The sequence below is a fragment of the Lonchura striata genome, chromosome 6 (genome assembly GCF_046129695.1).
Source record: "Lonchura striata isolate bLonStr1 chromosome 6, bLonStr1.mat, whole genome shotgun sequence".
Classification (NCBI taxonomy): domain Eukaryota; kingdom Metazoa; phylum Chordata; class Aves; order Passeriformes; family Estrildidae; genus Lonchura; species Lonchura striata.
The window spans coordinates 59,842,994-59,864,865 of record NC_134608.1 but is presented as its reverse complement, the minus strand read 5'-3'; the positions used below and the strand labels follow the sequence as shown (position 1 = coordinate 59,864,865).

General features: G+C 45.3%; 1 protein-coding gene across 3 annotated transcripts in view; it reads left to right on the top strand.

The window, feature by feature from the left end:
• The first annotated feature begins 663 nt into the window (after window positions 1-663).
• KIAA1549L (KIAA1549 like) overlaps window positions 664-21,872 on the top strand; it is a 134,526-nt gene continuing 113,317 nt past the window's right edge. For all 3 annotated transcript variants that reach the window (XM_031505078.2, XM_031505077.2, XM_031505076.2), the window contains exon 1: window positions 664-718. In XM_031505078.2, the coding sequence (XP_031360938.2) occupies window positions 692-718 (27 nt within the window). In that variant the 5' untranslated portion in view covers window positions 664-691. The remainder of the gene's footprint in view (window positions 719-21,872) is intronic.

Here is a 21,872-nt window from a genome sequence, read left to right as displayed (position 1 = left end):
GTGTCAGGCTGTGGCTGGCCCATGCTGAGGCTTGCTCCACCTCAAACCTGACTTCTAAGAATTTCTCAGCACGACAACTTTCATCAGAGCAGAATTTCTGGGAGGCTGGCACAGCTTTCCCGCATGTAAGCAACGCTGCAGCCTTTCAGGATCAGCTCTCGGGGTCCTGGAGCGTGTTGTGCTCCAAAGCCACCTTTGCACCGCTCCTCCTCCCAGCATCACTGCCTGTTGCCCGCAGGCATGGTCTGGGACTGAAAGAATTCATGGATGCAGTTCAGGAAAGAGACGATACCAGAATAAAGAATTCGCGCTGCTTCTGATGCAGATAGGACATGGAGAAAACACTAAATGGACTGCCCCAGTGCTGGGTGTGACCGTGACCCAGGCAGCAGCTGGGGCTGACCCCTCTGCTGTCCAGAACACATCTCGTGCGCTGCGTGTTGATCTCCCGCTGTACCTTAAAGCAAAACAGAGAGGATCCTCTGTCTTGGAGCTTCCCTTTGAGTCTGGATGTCTGAGCCCCATCCCAGCCAGGGAGGGAGTGATGGAGCGAGCACAGGAGAGGGGTGACCAGAGAAAACCTCTGCTGTGTTGGCACAGCGGGTGGCTGAGGACACGGCTGCCGCTTTGGTCACCTCCTGCGGTACACTCGAGCTCCTTTATTCTCAGAGCTGCTTCTGCGCTTGCAGAAATGCTGCCGGCGGTGCTTGGCGCTGTGGTAGGGCTCGGGCTGCTTTGCCGGGAGGAGGTGCTGGCTGGTCCCTGGGATAACGAGGGACATCTTCGGAGATGTCCCGGCTCGGCGGCTCCCAGCTCGGAGCACAGAGAGGGACTTCCAGCCTCGCCGCGTCGCAGCGCCGCTGCGAGCGGACGCACCTCCGCTTACGCCCCGAGGTGGTGCCGGGCTCCGGAGCACGGGGCGGTGACACATCCCCAGAGCCGCTGTCCCGGCGGGCGGGGGCCGAGCCCGGCGCCCCCGCGGCCGCTCCCGCCCGGCCCCGCGGAGCGCGGGGGGCGGCGGAGGGGTCCCCGCGGCCCCGGCGGCGCCGCCCCCGCTCCCGCCTCCCCGCGCTCGGAGGGCGGGGAGCGCGCCCGGCGCGGGTGGCGCCCAGAGCCCTTTGTGGGTGCAGCCGCGTTCGGCGGCGCCGGAGCCCGAGGGGCCGAGCAGCCGCGGCCCCGCGTCCCGCGGCGTGCGGGCAGAGCCGCGGGCGGCATGCGGGGCCCCCGCTCCGCCCCCTCCGCCGCCGCCCGCCTGCGGAGCCGCCGCTCCAGAGCCCGGCCGGCGATGGGCAGCGCTGCCCGCTGAGCGCGGCCGTGCGAGGCGCGGGGATGCGGCGGGCGGCGGGCGGGCGGAGCGGGGCGCGCCCCGCGGGGCCCGAGGCAGCGCCCGGCCCCGCGGCCCCGCGCCGCGCCCGGCCCGCGGGCGGCGCAGCGGGCCCGGCCGCGGCCGCCCTGCTGCTGCTGGCCCTCATCGCGGCCGTCCTGCCCAGCGCCCGCGCCGAGCCGGGTAAGCAGCGCCGCGGGAGTTGCGCGGGGCCGTCGCCGCCCTGGCCGCGGAGCCCCGCGGGGCGCGCCCCGCGCCGAGCAGCCTCAGCCGCCGCGGCTGCGCTGCGCTCCGCGGGGACGCGGCGAGAAGGGGAAGCGTGCCCGGTGCCCGGCGCCGCCGGGAGCGGGGGGCGCCGGGCGCTTCTCTTTGTCTGCCGCATCCCTTTTAGCGCTCGCGGAACGGAGGCTTCGCTGTGCGCAGGGGATGCTCGGGTTTTGTGCCTTTCGCCGAGCAGCCAGCGCTGCCGCCGCCCGCGGGCTGCCTGCCTGGCACATCTCCTGTGGGACGGGATAGTTGGGTTAGGTCTTGTTCCTTGCAGGGAAAGGGACGGGCAGAGGCTTTTGTTAAACCGGAGGATCGATTCTAGGGATTCTGTGTGTGTGTATGTTGTGGGGAGGAGGGGGAGATAAGGAGGGGTTAGGAGAGGGCAAGCTCTGCTGAGATCTGAGCTAAAATCTCAAATGCCGCCGAAAGCTCCGACGATTTCTGGGTTATATTTTTCCCATTCTCCTGGACTTTTTGAATCGGGCAGCGTCCTGTGCTCTCCAGACTTCTCACAGCAGTGGAGATGCTCGGTGACCTCGATGCAGAAACGGTTACTGTTGCTGGCAGTTATTGTATGTGCCAGATAGAGATGCCAAATATAATTCCGAGGCTATGCTAAAAGAGGCTAAAATTGATATAGAGCTAGATAATTCCTCTGGATTTAAGAAAGGACCAGGGATGTGAGTCCGCATTTTGAAGCTGTTAACATATATGTTCAGTGATTGTATACAATTGCTGTCAGTTTTACAGCCATAACATAATAAGGTTTGTCGTCTGCAGGTTGTAGGTTGGTGGAACAGTGCCTCTTACTGCATTACTTGTGCTGGGCATGTAAATACCACAGCCTGATTTACCTCTGTAACACAAATGGACCCATGATCAGAGGAATAGCTAATTTTTTAGCCATTTGCTTGTGAAGTCAGTCTGGATGTCACAGGTGCTCTCTCACCACACCGAATTATGCGTTCCTTCACTTGGAGGTAGCCAGGCTCTCAGAGCTCAGCTGCCAAAGCTGAGGTATTTCTGACAATGCAACAAGACACCTCTTCACGCTCCGGGATGAGATTCAAGAGCAGGATGAAAAGTGTTAAAATTCTGTTTCTTCCTTTGTGGTCTGCAAGCATTTATGGCACAGCCATGATCTCATTTGTTAAGTGAAGAAATCCGATAGAGTTCAAAAACTCTATATTTGTAGGTATCTCATAGCCAACAGCTTGGAAAAGATAAAAAGAGGTGAGAAGCAACAACAGCACCAAGCCAAAGTACATAATCACAGTGTACACTGCCCACACAGTGGAAAATACTGTCGCTGATAGGCTTGGTCTGGGAATTCTGGATTATTGGGTAGTTACATTAAGATACTAAACATAATTTGTTGTACTTGATAGCTTTGAGCTTTCCAGCTGAAATTGCAAATAAAACTTTACTACTCCTGTGCCGTGTTGATCGCTAGATATGATTGCTGAGGTGCATAAATTGGATGTCAATTAACCTTGAAAGCTCTGCCTTCCAGAGGCGTAGAGCACATGCAGTGCTGCCTCCCATTGAAGTCAGGAGCAAAACGTGGTAAGGCCAAATTTTCAGTCAAGAACATAGTTTGTGTCTAAGAATGTTTATAAAGAGCAGTCTAGGCCTGGGTTTCTTTTAAGCAAAGGTGCTTTTACTTATTTTGGTGATTACTATAGGGATGTGTGTGATTAATAGAGCTGATCTACTGCCATGGAGTCCAAGTGGTGATGCAGGATGCAGTAAACACTGAGAACAGCACTTGTCATGCACCATTTTTACTACAGCTTTCTCCACTGGGCAATATTTGCCTCTTTGGGTAAATTATATGTGTACAGATGCACACACTCATGGATAAGTGCTCCAGTCTTCTTTTGGATTTCTGTGCAGCACGTGGCATCCCAGTGTGTGAAGTCAAAGCAGGGAACCAGGAGCATGGAGGGAAAAACTTTTTACTCTCGTTTTACTCTGGTGCTGCTGCTTCAGAAGATAATTCATATTTTTCCTGATCCCTGAGATCAACCATATTCCCTTAGACTTCCACAGAAATTCAACACAAAGGGTAACAATCTCCTTGAAGAGAGATCCTGGCAGGGTGAGCATTTGGTTTCTAGCTGTTGGTCTCAGAGGGATTGGTTATCTCTGTGTGAGGGGCTCAGAGCCAGACCTCGGTGCTGGTCAGTGCCCTGGGACACTTTCACCATGGACTACAGAGTGATCAGGTTTCAAACATCAGATGAGAAGTTTCATTTGTAGTTTTACAGGTATTTTATGCTCCTTTAGCTGGGTGCAGACGATACTGCCCAGTGACAACCAGAGTTAATAATTAATTTCCACAGTATGTCACCCCCAGGACCACTCCTTGAAAACAAGGTTACATTGCCCACATAATCAGGATTACAGAATGGCCAGTGGAAAAATTAGGTCAAACTGAACATATCTGTGAAGAAAGAAAAAAGTAAAGCACCAGAAATCAAAGGAGGGAATCTGAGGGCTTGGGTTGACTCCTACCATGCTCCAACCAGGCAGAGCCCCCTTGTGACCCAGAAGTGTGAGCTGTGGGCAACCGTTTCCCCTGGGAGAAGAAGGAGGACCCAGGTTTGAAAGGCAGCTGTTGAAAGCTGATCTGGTGCTGGTGGAGCATCTCTCAGCCTATCAATACCTGTGTCACCATGGTTTGGGTAAGACAGAGGGAAAGGCACATTGATCACGGTTGTGTTGCTCATGAGATTAAACAGCTAATCAGAGGGACTGCAGTGGAGGGCCTCTGGAAATAAAATACACCTATTCAGAAACAATAAAATACACCTTTTACGTTTTGAACCATCCTTTATGCCTTGCTCATGGAGGCTGTTTGAAGGATAAACTTGTCAGGGAAAGGTCCATTTCTCCCTGTGTTGGCTGAGCACCAGCACAGTGAGCTCTCACCTTAATTAACAATGATTTCACAAACAATAAGGACACCTCCAGCGCTGTGGCTGCTTCTCACAGCTGGAGCTTTGGTTGAACAACTCGGAGAGCGCTCCGTGCCAGCTGCTAAATTGCCAGTGCCACCTCCCATGGACCGTGCCTCCCGATGGATGGCAGCTTCCTGAGCCCTGACTCGGTGCCTCTCAGCTCCTGAAACTCCCCAAAAAAGTACCAGAATTGGTGCACCTGGAAGTGTATGGGTTGGTGTTCTCACTGCCAAAGGAGCTGCTGCAGGGGGGAGGGTTCTGAACACATGGGGCACGAGTCCTTCCCTGGATCCATCACTATGGAAAGGGATGAAGACATAGGAAAAGGCACCCTCCATCTCCTGTGGTTGCTCTCCACAATTCTCAGCCCAGCATTTTGGAAGATCAGTAGTTACAGATTGATCATGTTGCTCTTTCAATGTTCTGATCACCCCAACAGAGCAAAAGGCGTGCAGACACCTCAGGTACCCTGTGAAAGAGCAGTGAAAAGTTCCAGTTCTGCCTCATTTTAGTCAAATCATGACTACAGCAGGGAGCCACAGCGAGGGCTGAAAGAATGGGCTAGCAGGGGCACTCAGGAAGGTGCTTCTTTGGCAGGATTCAAGGTTTTCATGGACATGCTTGGCACAAATCCTCCAGCCGTGTGTTACCTTCTCCCACTGCATTCCCAGAGCTGAGCTGATAATAAATAATTAGCCAACACTAAATAAGTTGGGTTTAGTATCCATATAGATAGAGAATGCTATAAATTCATATTTACTGAAACCATTCTGATGAAGCTGTTCTCTGTAGATTAAGACAACCAAGTAGCTCAGAGTAGATTGAGGGGTATCCATCTTTTTTCTGCAGGGAATGCTGACTGGCTGTTTAAGGCCCATAGTAAAGGAACTTTTAATTCTTATTTTCTGACATGTTCACTCACCCAATAGTGTATTTCATCCTCCTAGTATTTGCTGGGCTGATTTTTTAAAGTATTTCACACTTGCTTGAGGTCAGGCCGATGAACAAGGGGAAGGGGACTCTGAGTAATTTTCTGTTTATGGTATTAGTCATGTGGGAAAGGTTGTTTCTGCTGCAGTAAATACTGATAATGTTTGCAGATGAATTTAGGCTTCAATGTCCAAACATGTCAACATTTCATTAAAAAAGAAATAAGCATTTTGCTGGTTATTTACTGTTATCACTCCCTTCTGCTGGGTCCAGTGGAAGAACTACTGGACTTCCTGAACTGACCTGCCTTTTACTGCTAAACCAGCAAGGTGGGATAGCACTGAGGGGCTTTGGACAGGGCATTTCTCAGCTCAAAGAGCACACAGAAAAACTCCCAGTGAGAGTAATTAATGAAAAGTTAATAGCTATTAATCTAGGATATATTATTAATTGCACACAATATATTGTTTTATATTATTATGTAACATTATATAGCATATAATGAATATGAATAATATATTTAAATAATAATTACTTTTAAGAGGTATATACAGCATGTATAGCAAAATGTAACACACATATTTCTACTTGATCTGGAGGTTGAGTCAGAAGAAACACCTTTCTGCATTCTGGGAGCAGGAGGAAAGAAGGAAAAATGAAAAAACCTTCAAAGATGAAAACGATTAAAAACCCAGACTCATAAGACAGTGCCCTTTCCATATTTTCCCCACCGTGCATTGCTGTAGATAAGAAACTTTCTATAGCACTTTATCTGTCATTTTATCACCTGTTAGCAACCTTTTTAGGGAAATTCTCCAGCTGATTCCTACTGGCTTTGAATGGGAGGAGTAGGTGGGAGAAATTAAAGCAAAATCTGTGTAAGGCTGAAAACATACAGCTCAAGTCTGGGCCTCTCATTTTCAGGTATTATCATCAGGTTTGGTGCATCAGCAGGGGAGCAGCTGTAGCTCTTCTTTTGAAATTTCTCCTGAATTGCCCTCATGTGTCTGCATTTTCCTCATTATGGCTGGAAAGCCTCTGTGTTGACTGCAGAGATTTTGGCTGCTCTCTAGGAAAGCCTTTGTGCCTGAGATACCCACTGGGGTGTGCTTTCCTCAGTGCTCCTGCAGATGGGTGGTGATAAAAACCTTCCTGGAGGGAGCTGATATAAATTGCAATCCATCTGTATACCAGGTAATAAAAAAAACAGCAGAACTCTCCTGCAGCACTTTGCTGCTCGGTGCTGTGATGATCTCACTGCAGTGTCTTCAGCTGAAAACGTGGGAAAAGTCTTTAAGCAAATTGGTGCCCTGCGTTCGAGAGGTATGGATTTTGTAAATTAAACCTGCTGTAATTCCTAGCTAGGCTAACACAAGATTGGTCCATAAATGCACATCATTCACAAGGCTAAGAGACTGATTTTTACCTGTTACCAAGACAAGAAAAAGGCTAAGCATTTAAATGCACGGATATTAAAATGTCAAAAAAACCCCCAGATTCCAAAGGAATGGGAAACAAAGCTGTGTTGGTTTTCTGTGCTGTTTCTTAAAAAGTGAAATGACTGCAAAATATTTTGGCAACTGATGTGAAAATGGTAAGAAAAGAGGTGAAATATCTTTTCTTACCAGATAGTTGTTCCTTTGTTTTGAAACTAATGAAAATGATTTTGCTTATGTGATGTTCTTTGTCACTCAAGTTCTGAAAAACTGATTCAAAAGAAACCATTACAGACTTGACAAGTTCTTCCTTTGTGTAGTTTTCCTTTAATCTGATGAATGTGTCAGTAGTGAAAATTTGGATTTTTATGGGGTCATGACTAATCAGGGCAGTTTTCTGTCATTGTCTTCAATGAGAGGTCTCGAAGCTGATATTTTTAGGGGAAGTTTTAAAAAATTCTTAAAACTGATGGTTTTGGTTTTATTTAGCATATTCTGGTCTGGCTTTCCATGATACTGTAACTTTAAGAGTATTTCTGTGATCTTGTGGTCTTGGCTGAATGTTTTTAAGACTGCTGCAGGCTTGGTTGTTGTAGCTGTCCAGTCTTCTCTGACAGGTTTGTCTGAATTTCCTGGTGCTCACCAGTTCTGAAAATCTCTGATGTGTGCTTTTCTTTGTTTATTTGGTTGGTTTTGTTGGGGTTTCTTTTAAATTTTTTTTTCTGTTTATTTTTTTCACTGAGTGTAGCTGCTGAATTAGATATGCATAAAAGCAGATTTGAAAAAAACCTGTGTGCTGTTGGCTGTCAGTCCAGAAACAGACAAGAGCTGTCATAGTGGACATTACAGGGATGCTTTCAAAGCTGCAGCCTCCTGAATTTATCAGTGTATTTCCCTGTGCAAGATTTGGTATCTCAATGTGTTGCTGTTTAAAAACAAATGTTTGACTTTATTGGACAAATAGTGCTTGACCTCTAAATTGTCTACAGGCAGTGATCTCTTCCTAAGTAAGTGGGAGTGTTGATTAGACATTTTATGAGGTGTTCTTTGTGGCTCTCCTGCTATTAAAAAAAGCACTCTTTTCTATGTGTACCTTTCTTTAGGCCATTGAAACACCACAAAAAGATTATGAGCTCCTGTCATGTAATTAACATGAAGTTATTTGGTTATTTTCAAAAGGAATTTCACCAGATTATCACCTACCAAGAGGTCTTTGTGTTGTACTGCGTGAAATAAAATCTTTGTTTTACTGAGAATACAAAAATATTGTTGATCAGCTGGGGTTACTCCTGAGCACATGGAGCTTTTCCTCCAGGATTCCCACATCCAAAAGAATAAAGAAGTGCACGCTGGGGAAGGTACTGGTTGGCCATAAGAAGGAGTACAGAACATGGGAAAACATTTTCTGGTAGAACATTTCCAGGCATTTAAGTCACAAAGGAGCCACTGGGATCAAATTTGCCTTCTGAATCATGTGAGCCACAAGTTTTCTCTTTGTTTTTGTGACTGATGTGGCACAGCTGCTTTGGCACTGTGACCAAGCCATGCCTGTTGCCTTGAGTTCTCAGAGGGTTCCATCAAAGGTGTGTTTCCCACACCTTCCATCATTCTGGTGACTCCTCTTGGAGGTGTTTTCAGTCTGGGGTCCCTCTGAAACCTCCAAGGTCTGCTGTTCCTGCTTTGTCAGCAGTGGGCATCAGCAGCAGCATCAGATGTAACTCAAGCTTTTGTTGTAGTGCTGATCTTCTCAAATATAAAAGTTGAATTAAGGTTACTTCTGTAGTGGTGCCCATTGATGGTGGTTATTCATCTCTGCTCTCTGCTTCCAAGACTTGCTTTTTTTTTTTTTTTTGGAACTAGTCTACTCTGCAGGCTTTGGTGTAATTGAGAGAAGCAAGATTAATGACCCTGCAGCTCAAAAGTGCTTCTCCTTCTCCACAGCCCTCCATCACAGCTGCCCTCACAGACACTCTTACCCCGTAAAATTGGTCTCCAGTCCTTGTTTCCAGATGTGTGGTCAGGTGCTTGACTGCATCTGCTGAACTCTACTATTCCTCACCCCCCCATTTGTCATCTGAGAGCTTTTATCAGATAGTTTTGACTTCCTCCTGACAAGAATGTTGGCTGCAAGGCTGTGAATCAGTCCCCACGTGAGTCTATTAAAAGCACTGCTGCTCAATTTAATCATTTAAAGTCTATTGCATAGGCACAGTATCAATTTTATGTTTTATTAATCGAAATGAGAGATATAAAGTCAAATGCCTCGCTGAAATTTAAGAATACTAGATCAAAAATTTAGTTTGAGAGAAATATAACATGAATTCAAAGTGGCTCGTCCATAAAAATTCAGTCTTGGGCATTAATTATTCCATCTTCTTTTTGTTCCATCATCAGTCAAATCCTTTCTCTGATAATCCAGTCTATCATCACCATCAATATCAAAATCTCTGACAGTTTGCACTTAGCCTGTTTAAATATCACAATATTAGAGAACAAAGGTAAATACTGTTCTTTGTTTGCTTTGTCTCCTAGCACTAGCAGTAAGGAGACAATCAACAATTGAGGAAAAAACCCAACAAACCCTTGTTCCAAACCAGTCAGTGATGCTTCACTCTCCCTCTGGCTGTAGGACTCTTCCTTTTGTGATAGATTTTTTTTTTTTTTTCTCTGTTTTGCAGCATGGGCCTTGGTGCCCTGGGTAGGAGACCAATGGCATTTGGAAATTAATCTCCTTTTTGTCCTCCAGAAGGCCCCAAGTCAGCCTCTGCAATTAATGAGACCTTGGAATGCTGGAAGGGAAGCACGTCTAATGCTTATCTAAAATTACACTCCAGTCCTCCAACGTGCTGCAGAACACTCATCCCTGCTGGATGGGCTCTGTGGATTCTCTAAAAAATCAGTGGTGAATCAAAAGTAACAGATAATGGGAACAGAACTGAGATAATAGTGTGTGGAATATTCCAGGTTTATCAGGTATTTCAATGTAGCCAATATTTTCAGTTTAATGCAGATAATTAAAGTCACCCCAAAGAGATAATCTTACAGGAGTGTGTTCTCAGAATTCACTGTGTTATCAACAATATTAACTCGAGGCTACAATAATGTAGCATATTGTGCAGAGTCTGTGTAGGAGAGATTTCTGCAGCTGTTATTGCAACTGTCCAATCAAAGAAATCTCTCTGTATAATTTCTACAATTATTTGACTGCTAATTTGGTTCTAAAATTGTCTTTCTAGGCAATTATTGCTGAAATCAATGCCATCTACTCATGCACACAGAGCAAAATTCTTAACATAGTAGCCAGCCTAGATTCTCTGAATTGATGTTGAATTGCTTAAGGTACTTGGGTGTTTAATGACTAATTAGGTCTAACCAGGAGTGTCTTGACTGTGGTGTCTGGGCTGGCCAGGGAAGGGATGGGAGGAATCCTGGGGACATCAGTGGGTGGGGAACCGAGTCTCTGAGCAGTGGGCTGGCTCTGAATTATGGGCTGTTCCTCCTGGGATGTGCCACTAGGTTTGTAGGGATCCAGCTAGGAGAGGTTTTCAGAGGTGTTCAGGATTTTTCTTGTTTGTTCTGCAATAATGATGAAGGAAAAAGGTGGAACTGGTGTGGAGAGCATCAAGTGTAGAAGATGACACTGATGCTCTCCTGAAGTGCAGGCTGGAACAAACTGAAGTGGGCATTTTGAGGTGCCCAGCAAGTTGTACTGCTCATCTCTTGAGCCCTTCAGTCTTGAGGCAATGTAAATAAACACAGTGAAGATTTATCTGGGAAATAAATAGCTGCAGTGTGGTATTTGAGTTATCCGTGCCTTCTTAAAATTGGTTTTCCCCCTTCAATAAAGGGCAGGTCTTTTCAGTAGATACAATTGTTATCCAGGCAACAGAGTGTGAACTTACCTGCCTTAGTTAAACTGGTGTAGTGCTGAGACACCTCTGCCTCTGCTCTGTGTGTGTGACATTTTCAGGAATGCTGTGAACTTTATTCCAGTCCGGAGTGGTGCACAGTTGTTGTTTGGATACTGTTGATTTCTCTTTCCAGAAAGAAGAAAGAAATGCAATGATCTGTGTATAAGTCTTCTCACTCATTATTTTTTTTGTTGTTGTTTTTACATCCAAATACATTTTGGTTGAGAGTAAAGACAAGTATATTGATTCATCCTTCCCTTTTTCTAAAAAGTTTGGTCCCTTTTTTTTCCTTTGCTTTTGTAGAATCTAATTTGGGAGTAATTAACTTGAAAAGTACATAGTTCTTACCTCACATCACCCACCAGTAAACTACCAGTTAAAGAGTAAGTCAAATTGTGTGCTTGAAAGCTGCTGAGAGCAGCAAATTCCACCTTTTCAGTATCTTTGTTTATATCTGGGTGTTTCAGCACATCTTGATAGAAATAACATGGTTTTGCCTCTTAAGCACTCAATGTGTGCCTCTGCAAAGATTTATTATTTACAGAGCACCTTCCTCTTTCTATGGAGTTTTTCATGTCAGAATAATGTAATTGCTTCTCTTCAATACTATCTAAACATGTGAAAAGTCATTAAAAAGTGATAGCAATTACATAATAAAAAGTTAGGTCTTTTATTTCTATATTTCTGTATGAAGTAAGCCCTGCCTGAGTAACACTTAGAATTCTTTTGCTGTATCAGTACTTTTCCCAGTGATAATATTGGCATTTGTTCTTGTAAATAACTGAAGGATTGCTACTTTAGCTGATGCCACTGTCTCCTTAGGGAAACAACTTTTTATGACTATTAACACTGTGCCTTTGATTTTCATGTCTAAAAGGGGAACATAATCTCAACTTGGATCACAGGAAGGCTTTCTGTTTAATACCAGCGGGTTCGTATGATTGAAGTGGCAGTATGATTTGGGAAACTTAAATAAACGGAGTTTTATGCAAGTAGTAATATTTTTATTCCTAAAATGTATACTGACAGTGTTGATAGAGTGGCATTTAGATGGAGTTTCTGGTGTGTACTTTTGCCAGTGGGGTGCAATAAGGATTATTTCTAAATGCTTGCCAACCTGTACATATCCCATTGTGTGCTAAAAATTGTTCCTAGGAGTATTTTTAGGCTCACTGGGTAGGCTGTCTTTGCTGGATGCAGTATTCAGGAGGAGAGAGATAGTGAAGTCACTTGAGGAAATGTCTCCTGTGGGTGCCCTAGCACTTGTGAGGAGTTTGTGTTCCTGTTTTGTGTTCCCTCAGCTGGAAAACCAGGGGAAGTTCTTCATCTGCTGGAGGAATCGGGGTTCACACCCTGCAGCCTGCAGCGAGCCGGTCCCCAGCAGGCAGTGCCTGTGGTGCAGGGATCCTTGGCTTCATCTGGAGATTTTCTCTAGGGTTTCCATGCTGGAAATTGTGCTCTGTGTGCTGTGCTTTTAGTTTTGTGGGGCTTCTGGTGATGCCTTGTGCAGGCTGACCTAGAGCAGAGGCTGGGCAGAGCTAAAGAATAAAGCAGGGATTGATTAAAAGGATCTCCTCCATGGATCCACCTTGGGCAGCACCAGAGCCCAGCCAGGGCTGCACCCAAATGACCCAAAATGGTCCCAAAATGCACGAGCGCTCCCGGGGGCTCTCCCTGGGATCAGTTCTGCTCCATTGGCACCTTGGAGTTCATTGTCCCATTCCAGCTCCAGCCCAGGCAGCCCCATCCTGCTTGTTTTTCTCTCTCCAGCCCACGGTGTTTGTGCTCCTGGGCTGAGATTTGGATCATTTGTCCTTGGTGCCCAGCTGGAGAAGGAATTGTTTTGTGTCCCTGCTCTGTGCAGAGAGCTCAGCATCCCCTGATGGGAAGCTCAGAAGTGCACACTAAAGCAGCACAGAATGGGAAAATAGAAAAGCTAAACCTGAGGCATCATGGCAGCAGGAACTTCCTGCACTGACCCGAGCTCGCTGTTCCTCGAGGCCAGCGTGGGCATGAGTGCAACACCTCTGCTCCTCCCTGAGGTGTGCAGGTGTCTGAAGGGCTTTGGTGAAGCTCTCCCCAGGCCTGGCTGCACAGCTCCTGCTGGCAGAGATGACATTATATACATTTTGTACACTTGTGCATCCCTGTGCTCGCCCCGCCGACAGCAGTATTTGCATCCAGTGGGCTCAGGCTTCTGCAATCCACACTATTGCACATTTTGCTTCCAAAATGTCACCAATTGCAGGAGCATCACCAGTGCAGAGTCACTGACACGCTCATGGATCTTGCTGTATTAAACCCCATGGCTTTATGTATTTCTTGGGAAACTGTTGCAGAATTTCTGAGAGAGGGAGAGTTGGCACGATTTGTGTCTGGAGTGAGAATTGAGCTACCCCTCAGACCAGGCCCCTGATAAGTGGCTTTGATGGGGCCTAGGAGCCTTTGACACAGTAAGAAATTAGTTGTAGGGCAGTTAGAAATTATGTTAAGGTAACATAATGTTAAGGTAACATTATGTTAAGTAATGAGCTATCTGAGTGTTAATTAGGGTAGAGCTGCAGTGTGAAAAGCCTGACCACCTTAAGGCAAAGGTAAACAATGTTAGCTTGCCAATGAGAGTGCCTTTGTAAACTGTGAACTATATAGAAGTGTATGTTAGCTGCTATCTTCTCTCTATTAAATGGAGAACGTAGCATTAACCATTGGTTGGATGTGTGTTCTGTCCTGTCCAGCTTTCCCGTTTTCTGAGGTCCCTGGTTGCAGGAAACAGTGGTCACGGCCAATAGTTCCTCTCTCTAAATCCAGAGGAGAAGGAGGGCCCCAATCCATTTTACTGGGATGTATTTCCTTACCTGTGGTTGCTTTTGCTGAGTTAATCTCAGCGTAAACCGTCAAATTTTCGTCTTCACTTTTTTCTGTTGGCTTGGGTTGACTCAGATCAGACAATCTGCCTGGTCCCAGTGCTATATCCCTGCTCCAAGTTTACAGTGTTTGCCATCCCAGTGTGGCAGTGCTCTTTTGGGAGGATTTGCAGCAAAGAGGCAATATAGATCTGTATGTATTTCTCCTCAGAGCCACCTGCCAGCCCTGATGCTCCCTGAAGGCAGCAGGCCACCAGCATGGTGGTGTCAAACACCTCCATAACACCCCGAGAGGCTGCTCCTTTCCTGGCATCACAGGCCTCCATTTTATCTTTGTGTTTGTTCTTTGGCTCAGGCAGAAACCTGCTGTGCATTTCTAAATTGATGTTTTTATCTAATTGTTTTTAATAGCTGTTTCTTTCAGGCCAGAGGATTCGTACACTTTCCTGAGCATTTAATTTGGTTTCTACATTAATTCCATATCAGGGAGTAATTAGAATAGACAAAGAAAGAATAAGTAGGACCGAAGTTATGAAACGAAACTGCCATGTGAATTTATTGCCTGTGGTTCTTCGGGACCCAGTCATCTGCTACAACTTCTTTTAATAGCTCCTTCTGACTTTAATGTGATCAAAACAAATGTAGCATTTTGTTCTTGAGTTACATTTGGATTCTGCTGCTTAGTGGTTGGCACAGAACCCGGGGAAAGGGTGGGAGCACTGACCCTGAAGCTTGGAATACCCAAAGCACCGGGGATGTAGTGCAGAGCCTGCCTGGAGCCCTGGGGTACACACTTCTCCTCTCTCAGGCAGCTCCCTGCCTGATGGTGCTGGCAGAAACCTTTTGCAAAAACGTTTGACTTCTCTGGGATTTTGCAAACACATTGATTATTCAATACAGTTTGATAGTGCAAGAAGTACGAGGTAACATTTTGAAATATTTTGGTTGCTTTCCTAGGGAAACAAAACTTAAGCCATGGATTTTACCTTTCTCTTCCCAGTCCATTAGAACGATTGACAAAGTACAACCTTTCTCAGTAACTTTTTAATCCTTTGGCCAGTTCCCATCACGTTTGTCAGAGATAGAGTTGTCTGCTGTCTCACTTTCCTCCCGCTTTCATATAATTCCGTGCCTGCAGAGATGGAGGAAGGCTGATAACAAATGCTGGGCTGTTATCTGCCATTTCCTGGTGCTCCCAAGCAGCACAAACTGTGATGGAGCTGTGATGTCTCTGTGTCAGACAGAGAGCCTGGGATGCAGTGTGGGGATGCTGGCATGGGGGGGACACAGGCAAGAAGAGGGGAAGGGGCTTTGGAGGGTGAGGGTGAGCTGGGTTCCTCTGCTGGGGATGAATTCCCCATCAATTCCTGATTTATTGGGCAGAGGGGCACTGGCCTGTGCCTGACCCCAGCAAACAAACTCAAATTTGGCCACAATGCTGCGTGGGGTGCCAGGAGCCACTTCTGGGTGTAGGGACAGAGAAGGATGACAAGCATCCAAATATCACCTCGTGCTTCTTGCACTATCAAATTGCATCCAAAATCAATGTATTTGCAAAACCCCAGAGAAATCAGAAATGTTGTGGTAAAAGATTTCTTTGTCCTCACTTCCCAAGAATCAACACCACGAGTGCAGCTGCAAAGACATTACTGGTGCAGTTGTTTCGTTCCTCCAGCACATGGTACCAAGAAATACAAATTATCTCTTAAAAGGTCTGACCTATTTCTCCAGGCTTTTCTTATTTGAAACAAAACTCCTGTCAGCACTTGGTCCTGTTTACACAAACACATGTACATGTGCAATAGTCCTCTTTTATTCCATGAGCATCATCCTGCTGAGTGTTCCTTTGCAGCTCTGGGTCCTGCATTTATCACTGTGGCAGAAATTTAAACTTTTCAGCAGTTTTCCACAGCGCAATTATCAAAAACCCGCCAAAAACCAACCAACCACCCCAAACTCCCTCAGTGCACATTTCAAAGATACAAAATTAGATTTTGTCTTCCAAGTTATCTTGCATTTAAATTATCAAGTGTCAGACACTCAACAACTTTATCAAAATAAGCTTTTCTTTTCCTCTGAGAGATCATTCAAAAATTGTTAACTAACTGGTATTGAGTTTTTGGGTAATTCCATGAAGAGGTGATGCAAATTTCTTTGGGGAGAGGAAATAAGGAGGACATGCTGCAGTGGGGAGTTTTCAGATCAGTGATTTACATTATCACAAAGTGTGATTTAAGCTTTTATGGTAAAACAAGATGAAATTAACATAAACTTTGGTGCAAAAATAGCAGTATGTTCCAGTTGGAGCTTTCAGAAAATGCTTAGAAGTAAATAGCAACTTGGGCTCTTGGAAGCTTCTCTTTTCCCTGCTCATCCTTGGAATGAGACTAAAACCTGCTCATCACTCCTGGCTAGCTGGGTCAGGGCTTGTGAAGGTGCTCCCATGGTTACAGGAGTGAAAAGGGAGGATCCCGGTAGGAAGTCATCCCTATTTTGAGTTTGCTGAACTCTGCCTGTAATTCTCTGGATGTGACAACCTACTGCAGTATCCCGTATGGCTCCTCCCTGGCTCCTGATATTCAGTGTTTTAGCTGTTGGAGCGCTACTCCTCATTAGTGGCTGCAACATTACAGCCAAGATTTACATCAAGGCTTTAGTGAGCCACAAGCCGAGCTTTTACCATATCCTATTTCTTGTTATTTTTGCCCTTTTGTCAAAGGAAATAGAAACCATTCTAAGTAGTCGGGGGTTTCTAAAGGCTCAGTTTTCAGCAGCATGGGTAGTTCGGGCAGCAGGGCGCAGTAATTTTCAGTGAGTCAGTAGTACCAGAGCTGCTGAGAGTTACAGAGGCGTTTGGGTGCCTGCAAGATCACTGGAGGAATTGAGGAATTGCACTGCCTCTTCAAGGGGCTGGTGGCTTCTCAAGTGAGTAGGTGTTAGCTGGCAGCTCCTCCAAGTCTTGCGAGGCCCTTACATGCCTCATTTGTAAATCTGCCCCTGAGGCATCTGTGAGGAATTGTTCCAAGCTCTGTATTGGTTTCGTGTGTGTTTTGCCATCCGTGCCGGCTCTGGTTTGTTTGCAAGGTTACGTATTGCAGGTCATTCTTTCAGCAGCTTTCACTCGGCTCCAAGTCTCTTTACTTGCCTTTGGTGTTAAACATAAAACACCAGCCCTTCGTGTTGCTAGTACTTAAGGAATTAAAAATAGCTGGCACACAGCAGCGTTAATTTAGCAGCAGTTAAGCAGAGTTGATGCAAGGTGCTTGGGCTGTTCAGTGCTGCCTGTGAGCTGACTGCTGCTTACTTCTGGCTCTGACTTATGGCTCTCAAGAGGCACGAATGCCCTCTTAAAGGTGAAAGAATCTTTGCCCTGTGCATGTGTTTCATGCTCTTTTATATGACAAGGAACGTTTTGGTGGCTGTGCTAGACTGGAATATTAAGTACATGTATTTGTATGTGAATGTCTGGCTTGTGTGGAAGTGTATGTGCTTTCCCCCTTGTTTCTGTGAGGCCAGCATCTGTTTATCTGAAGGTGATATCTTTAGAGTTGCTGTTTTCATGAATATTTGATCTGATATAGGGTGCCCAGCTCTATGATTTATGTTAATGAATCGACAATCGCTGCAATTTCAGAATATATGAAAGAAATGGAAACTAGCTCTCTCCCTATATTTATTTCCTCAAATTTGTATTCACTCCTGATTTGCATTTGACTCGAGAGCCACCCACACTGCTTCACACAGGTTGGTGTAGCTGGGGAGGCTCTGCAGCAGAGCAGCCTCCTCCTCACTCTGGGGGTGCACAGCTGCCTTCCCCCTGCACTGGGGTGCAAGGCTGTGCCCAGCTGGGCCAGGGCATGCCACAAGGGTTGCACCCAACAGGCTGCAGGATTTTTTCATGTTTTTGGGACGTTTAACCTCCCACTGCTTCTTTGCCTTTGCACACTTTGTCTTCCTTCCATTCTACCCTTCTGCTCCTCCACACACAGCTGCATCAGGCAGCTGCCCAGTGAGAAGTGGGCAGAATGCTGGAAATAATCACACCAGAGAGCCCTTTCACAAAATTGTCATGAGAGCTGGGAAGAATTGAGCAAGCCTTCCAGCCTCTGCTCCCTGCAGCACACGTTGCATGCCCAGAGCTGCTGGAATAAGCAGCAGCACTGCAGCTGCTGCAGCATTTCCCACCAAAGGTGCCACACACACACTGCACGTGTGCTTTGAGCTGTGCATGGCCACAGAAGGGATGTACACGTTTCCATGGTGGTTCCTGTGCCTCCTATCACTGCTCTCCTTGCTGCTCAGCAGGGGAATTAATGTGACAGGAACATGGGAAGGGTGACATGTTTGTTAGAGGAGATGGATGAACATTTCTGTTTATGCTGTCTGCCCAGCTTGCTGCGTGTCTCCATCACTGCCATCTTTGGCCTTTGCTTCATGAGGATGGAGCATAATAAAATTCCGCGGCCTAAAACAGATGGAGATTTTTGCAATCATGAATTACCGTTCATGGAAGTGATCAAAGCAGTGAATAGAGACTCACTGCTGGCTCTTTTCATTTATTTGTATTTATTTGCTACATATCTCTGTGAACCTGGGCTTCTTGCCACTAACTGCTGTACAAAAGGCAGGCTCAAAAGTTACCTTCCCCCAGCAGCTCCTAATGCTTCTGTGTCCTGTTCAGCCCACTGCTGATGGGCAAAGCCTTCTGTACTGCTCTGGAGTAGTTTTCCTCTTCCATTCAACTTCCCAAATTACTCTGTGTGTGTTTTGTCCCATACAGACAACACAGTTCCTAGATCAGGTGCTCAGGAAAGCAACGTGAACATCTTCTGGCACCGCAAAACTGGATTTTACTCCCTTTCCCAGACGTGCATTCTTTGCTGATGAAAGCATTTTCAAGTGAGAAAATGTCTGTCTTCCACTGTTCCTAGCTGAAAGTACAGCCAATTTACTTCAGGGAGCTACATGGGGCATTTTTTAATTAATCCTTTCCGTGAATGTTGACATTGCATTACATGATTGGGATAATGGGTACTAAACTCAGTGACTCAGGGTTGTTTTCCAATTATCATTTTGCAAAGATAAAGGAGAGGGAGTGCAGTGAGGTTCTCCGAAAAATACCTTCTATTATGCCAAGGTAATATTTTTCAATCAAACCTCTCCCATAAACCTTCTTCCATTACCTTCTTTTCTGGCATTTCTGATTCTTGGGAAACTATTGAATTCTACACGGTTATTGTAAAACATGACATTAAGGCAGGCTGCTACAGATGCTTAAATCTGCTGGATTAGGGTTTGTGGGGCTTTCAAACTATATGAAGATAGTTTAAATCTGGATAGTGAACAAGGTGCACTGAGGAGAGTGGCTCTGTCAGCAGCGAAGTGGAGTCAGCATTTTATTACGTAGAGCACTGAAAGTAATTCAATGGAATTAACAGGAAAAAACAATTATATCAAATTGCTATGGCAGATATTTGGACTGAAAGTGCAGCGTAATAAACTCATATTCATATCAAAATGGCAAATCGTATGCAGTGTAGGGCTAATCATTATTTTTTTTGCATGTTTAATAAGCTCATTTTTAAATGAATGCAGTGATTTCATGTCAGTGTTGATTTTCCTCACCTGCAGTGCACTCACTGAGTTATTAATGTCATTTATGAGCAGTATTGCACTAATGCCTCAAGGTGTACACTGGCTGTGTTCCTGTTATTAATGGTTTAGTGCATCAGAAAGCCTGGCATTGATACACACCTGGTAATTTTTTGTCACAACACAGGATACCTGTATTTGTACTCTCATCTTTGAACCTCTCATCTAATTTCTCCTCTGAAGGGGCTCAGTGTGTGGAGGTAGGATGTGGAATGAGGCACCTGAAGCATCTTCCATGCAAGTTCTCTTCAGCTAGAGTGTGCTCATGATGGGGAGTTTCTGCATTGCAAGCAGAATTCATTTGCTGTTAATTTATTGAAAATGGCTGAATATTGCTGAACAGGGTAGGAGAAGCCTCCATGTGACTGTTTTTGTTCAGTTGTTGTTGACAGCACTCCAGTGGTGCATCATGATTTACTAGCATTTATAGATTTACCTTTCCATATTTGGCAGAATTCCCTCTTACAGCAATTAAATAAGTGAACTATTATTGAGCCATATATGTTGATAATTAAGTGATGAGGTGACTGGATTTCAAGTTGCAAGTTTAACCAGCACGATTTACAGCTCACACTAAACCTCACTAGTTATAGCCAAGGAGTTTTTAATAGTTGCTTGGATAAATAATATTTTTTTCTTGCTTGGGCAGTATTGCCAAACAGCATTTCAGATTGTGGAGTGAAATAATTTAATGACCAGCCTCTTTATGGTCATATACTTGGAAAGAATCTTGCCTTAATGAGCAGTACTCAGACCTGGGAACCATTTGGAGGTGAGGAGAAGCTGTTGTTGCTGTTGGTTTTTATTAGTGTTTAACCAGAGTGAGTGCAGAAGTCTGGAAACGGAAATACTGCTTTTGAATACTTACAGAAAAGTCTTTAATTTCATAGTCTCTTTTCTTATCTATTTTTTTAAGCCCTTGAAAGTTTTTATCTGTTTCAGTAAATAATGGATCAAAACCTGGGAATGAACCAGGGCTGTGAAGCAAGGGCTGTTATCAGTGACAACTCAGTTTCTGCTGTAGGATTTGGAAGATGATTTTTGCTGTGGGGAACAAATGCAGAAAGGGAAAGGTCTTGTGGGACAAGGCAGCTGCCATGGGCTTGGTGCTTTTGAATGCAAAGAGCAAGCACAAGAGGGCTTGTTCACAGTGCTAATGCAAAATGTTTCAAATCAAATTTGAGTTTACCCTTTTTCTGAGTATCTTGTTTGAGAAATCTAGGGCCTGATTTAGATTGTGTTGAGAAGAGAGAGTTTTGACAATGCTGCCAAATTCTAGCAGGTCTTTAGAATGAGTGAATTGTCATTTTTCAGAAGCTCGTAGTGAGTAGATTTGGCTGGATAATCGTAGGGACAGTGAATGACACATTTCTGTATTTCACACTCCTGCTCAGAAGAATTTGTATGCTTGTATTTCTCAAAAAAAATAGCTGCAGGAACTTCTGTGAGGACAGAACAGCAAATTTCATCCTGAATTTTCTTTTCTTAACCCCCCCTTCCCCCTGGCCCCATAATCTGTTCTATTGAAAACTCACATCCCTTTATTTCCAGGGTGTGGTTTTATGATCATCTCTGTACAAAGCCTCCTCTTGAATATTGCAGTTTAGGAGACAGAAGGAAGTGGAAATAGGGCCTTATGGAAGGAATTCAGCAGGCTCAGCTGCAGGAGTCCCTGTCACATGGAGAGTGCCACGACCAAAGCTGCAGATGAGATCTGGGAACTGAACTCAAGTGTTGGAGCCCTGGCTGCTGAGAATTGCAGACTTTCTGTGCTCCCAGGCACTGATCCCCAGGAGAACTCTGCATTGACCTGAGGCCGTGGAGAAGCTTCCAAAATGGAATGGCAGAACTGGGATTGTGGATGTGGAGTTTGGATAGAAGTGTGTAACATCACTGGGTGGAAAACTCAGAGTTTAAAGGTTTAGAATATAGTAATAGATATAAAGCAAGATGGAGGCATTAGGGCAGTGGCTGGTCCTTCTTCTTCACCTTCTTCTCCATGGGTTTGGGTGTTTTGTGTAATTGGATAAAAAAGTCCACATTGCAGGGCACGGGTGGTTGGTTATTGGGTTAAAATTAAAAATAATTCAGGTGTCATTTCTTAATTGACAGTTTATCCTTAAAAGGCCTTGCAGAGAGGGAGCTACGGCTCCATTTTGTAGCTTGATGAAGTACTGTAGAACTCAGGGTTTGTGAGACTGTAGAATAAGAACTAATAAACACCTGAATCTGAAAAAGAAATACTGGTTCACCCATTTAATCCCGACCTTGGCAGAAAAAAGAAGCAAAGAATCTGCACAGTGGTGATCCTGTGTTTGGAAGGAGGCCTGTCAGGGTCGGGACCTCCCTGAAGAAACAGAGAATAATGAAAGCAGCTAGAAGCTGGAAAAATCCCTGGGGGAAGAAGGAAGAAGAATCTATGCTCAAATGTACCAGTCCAGTACATCAGCACAGAGGGATTTCTTGACTTCCCTTCTTTTGAAGTCTTCAGTGGGTTGTGATTCATGATGCTTTATTTAGAGGGT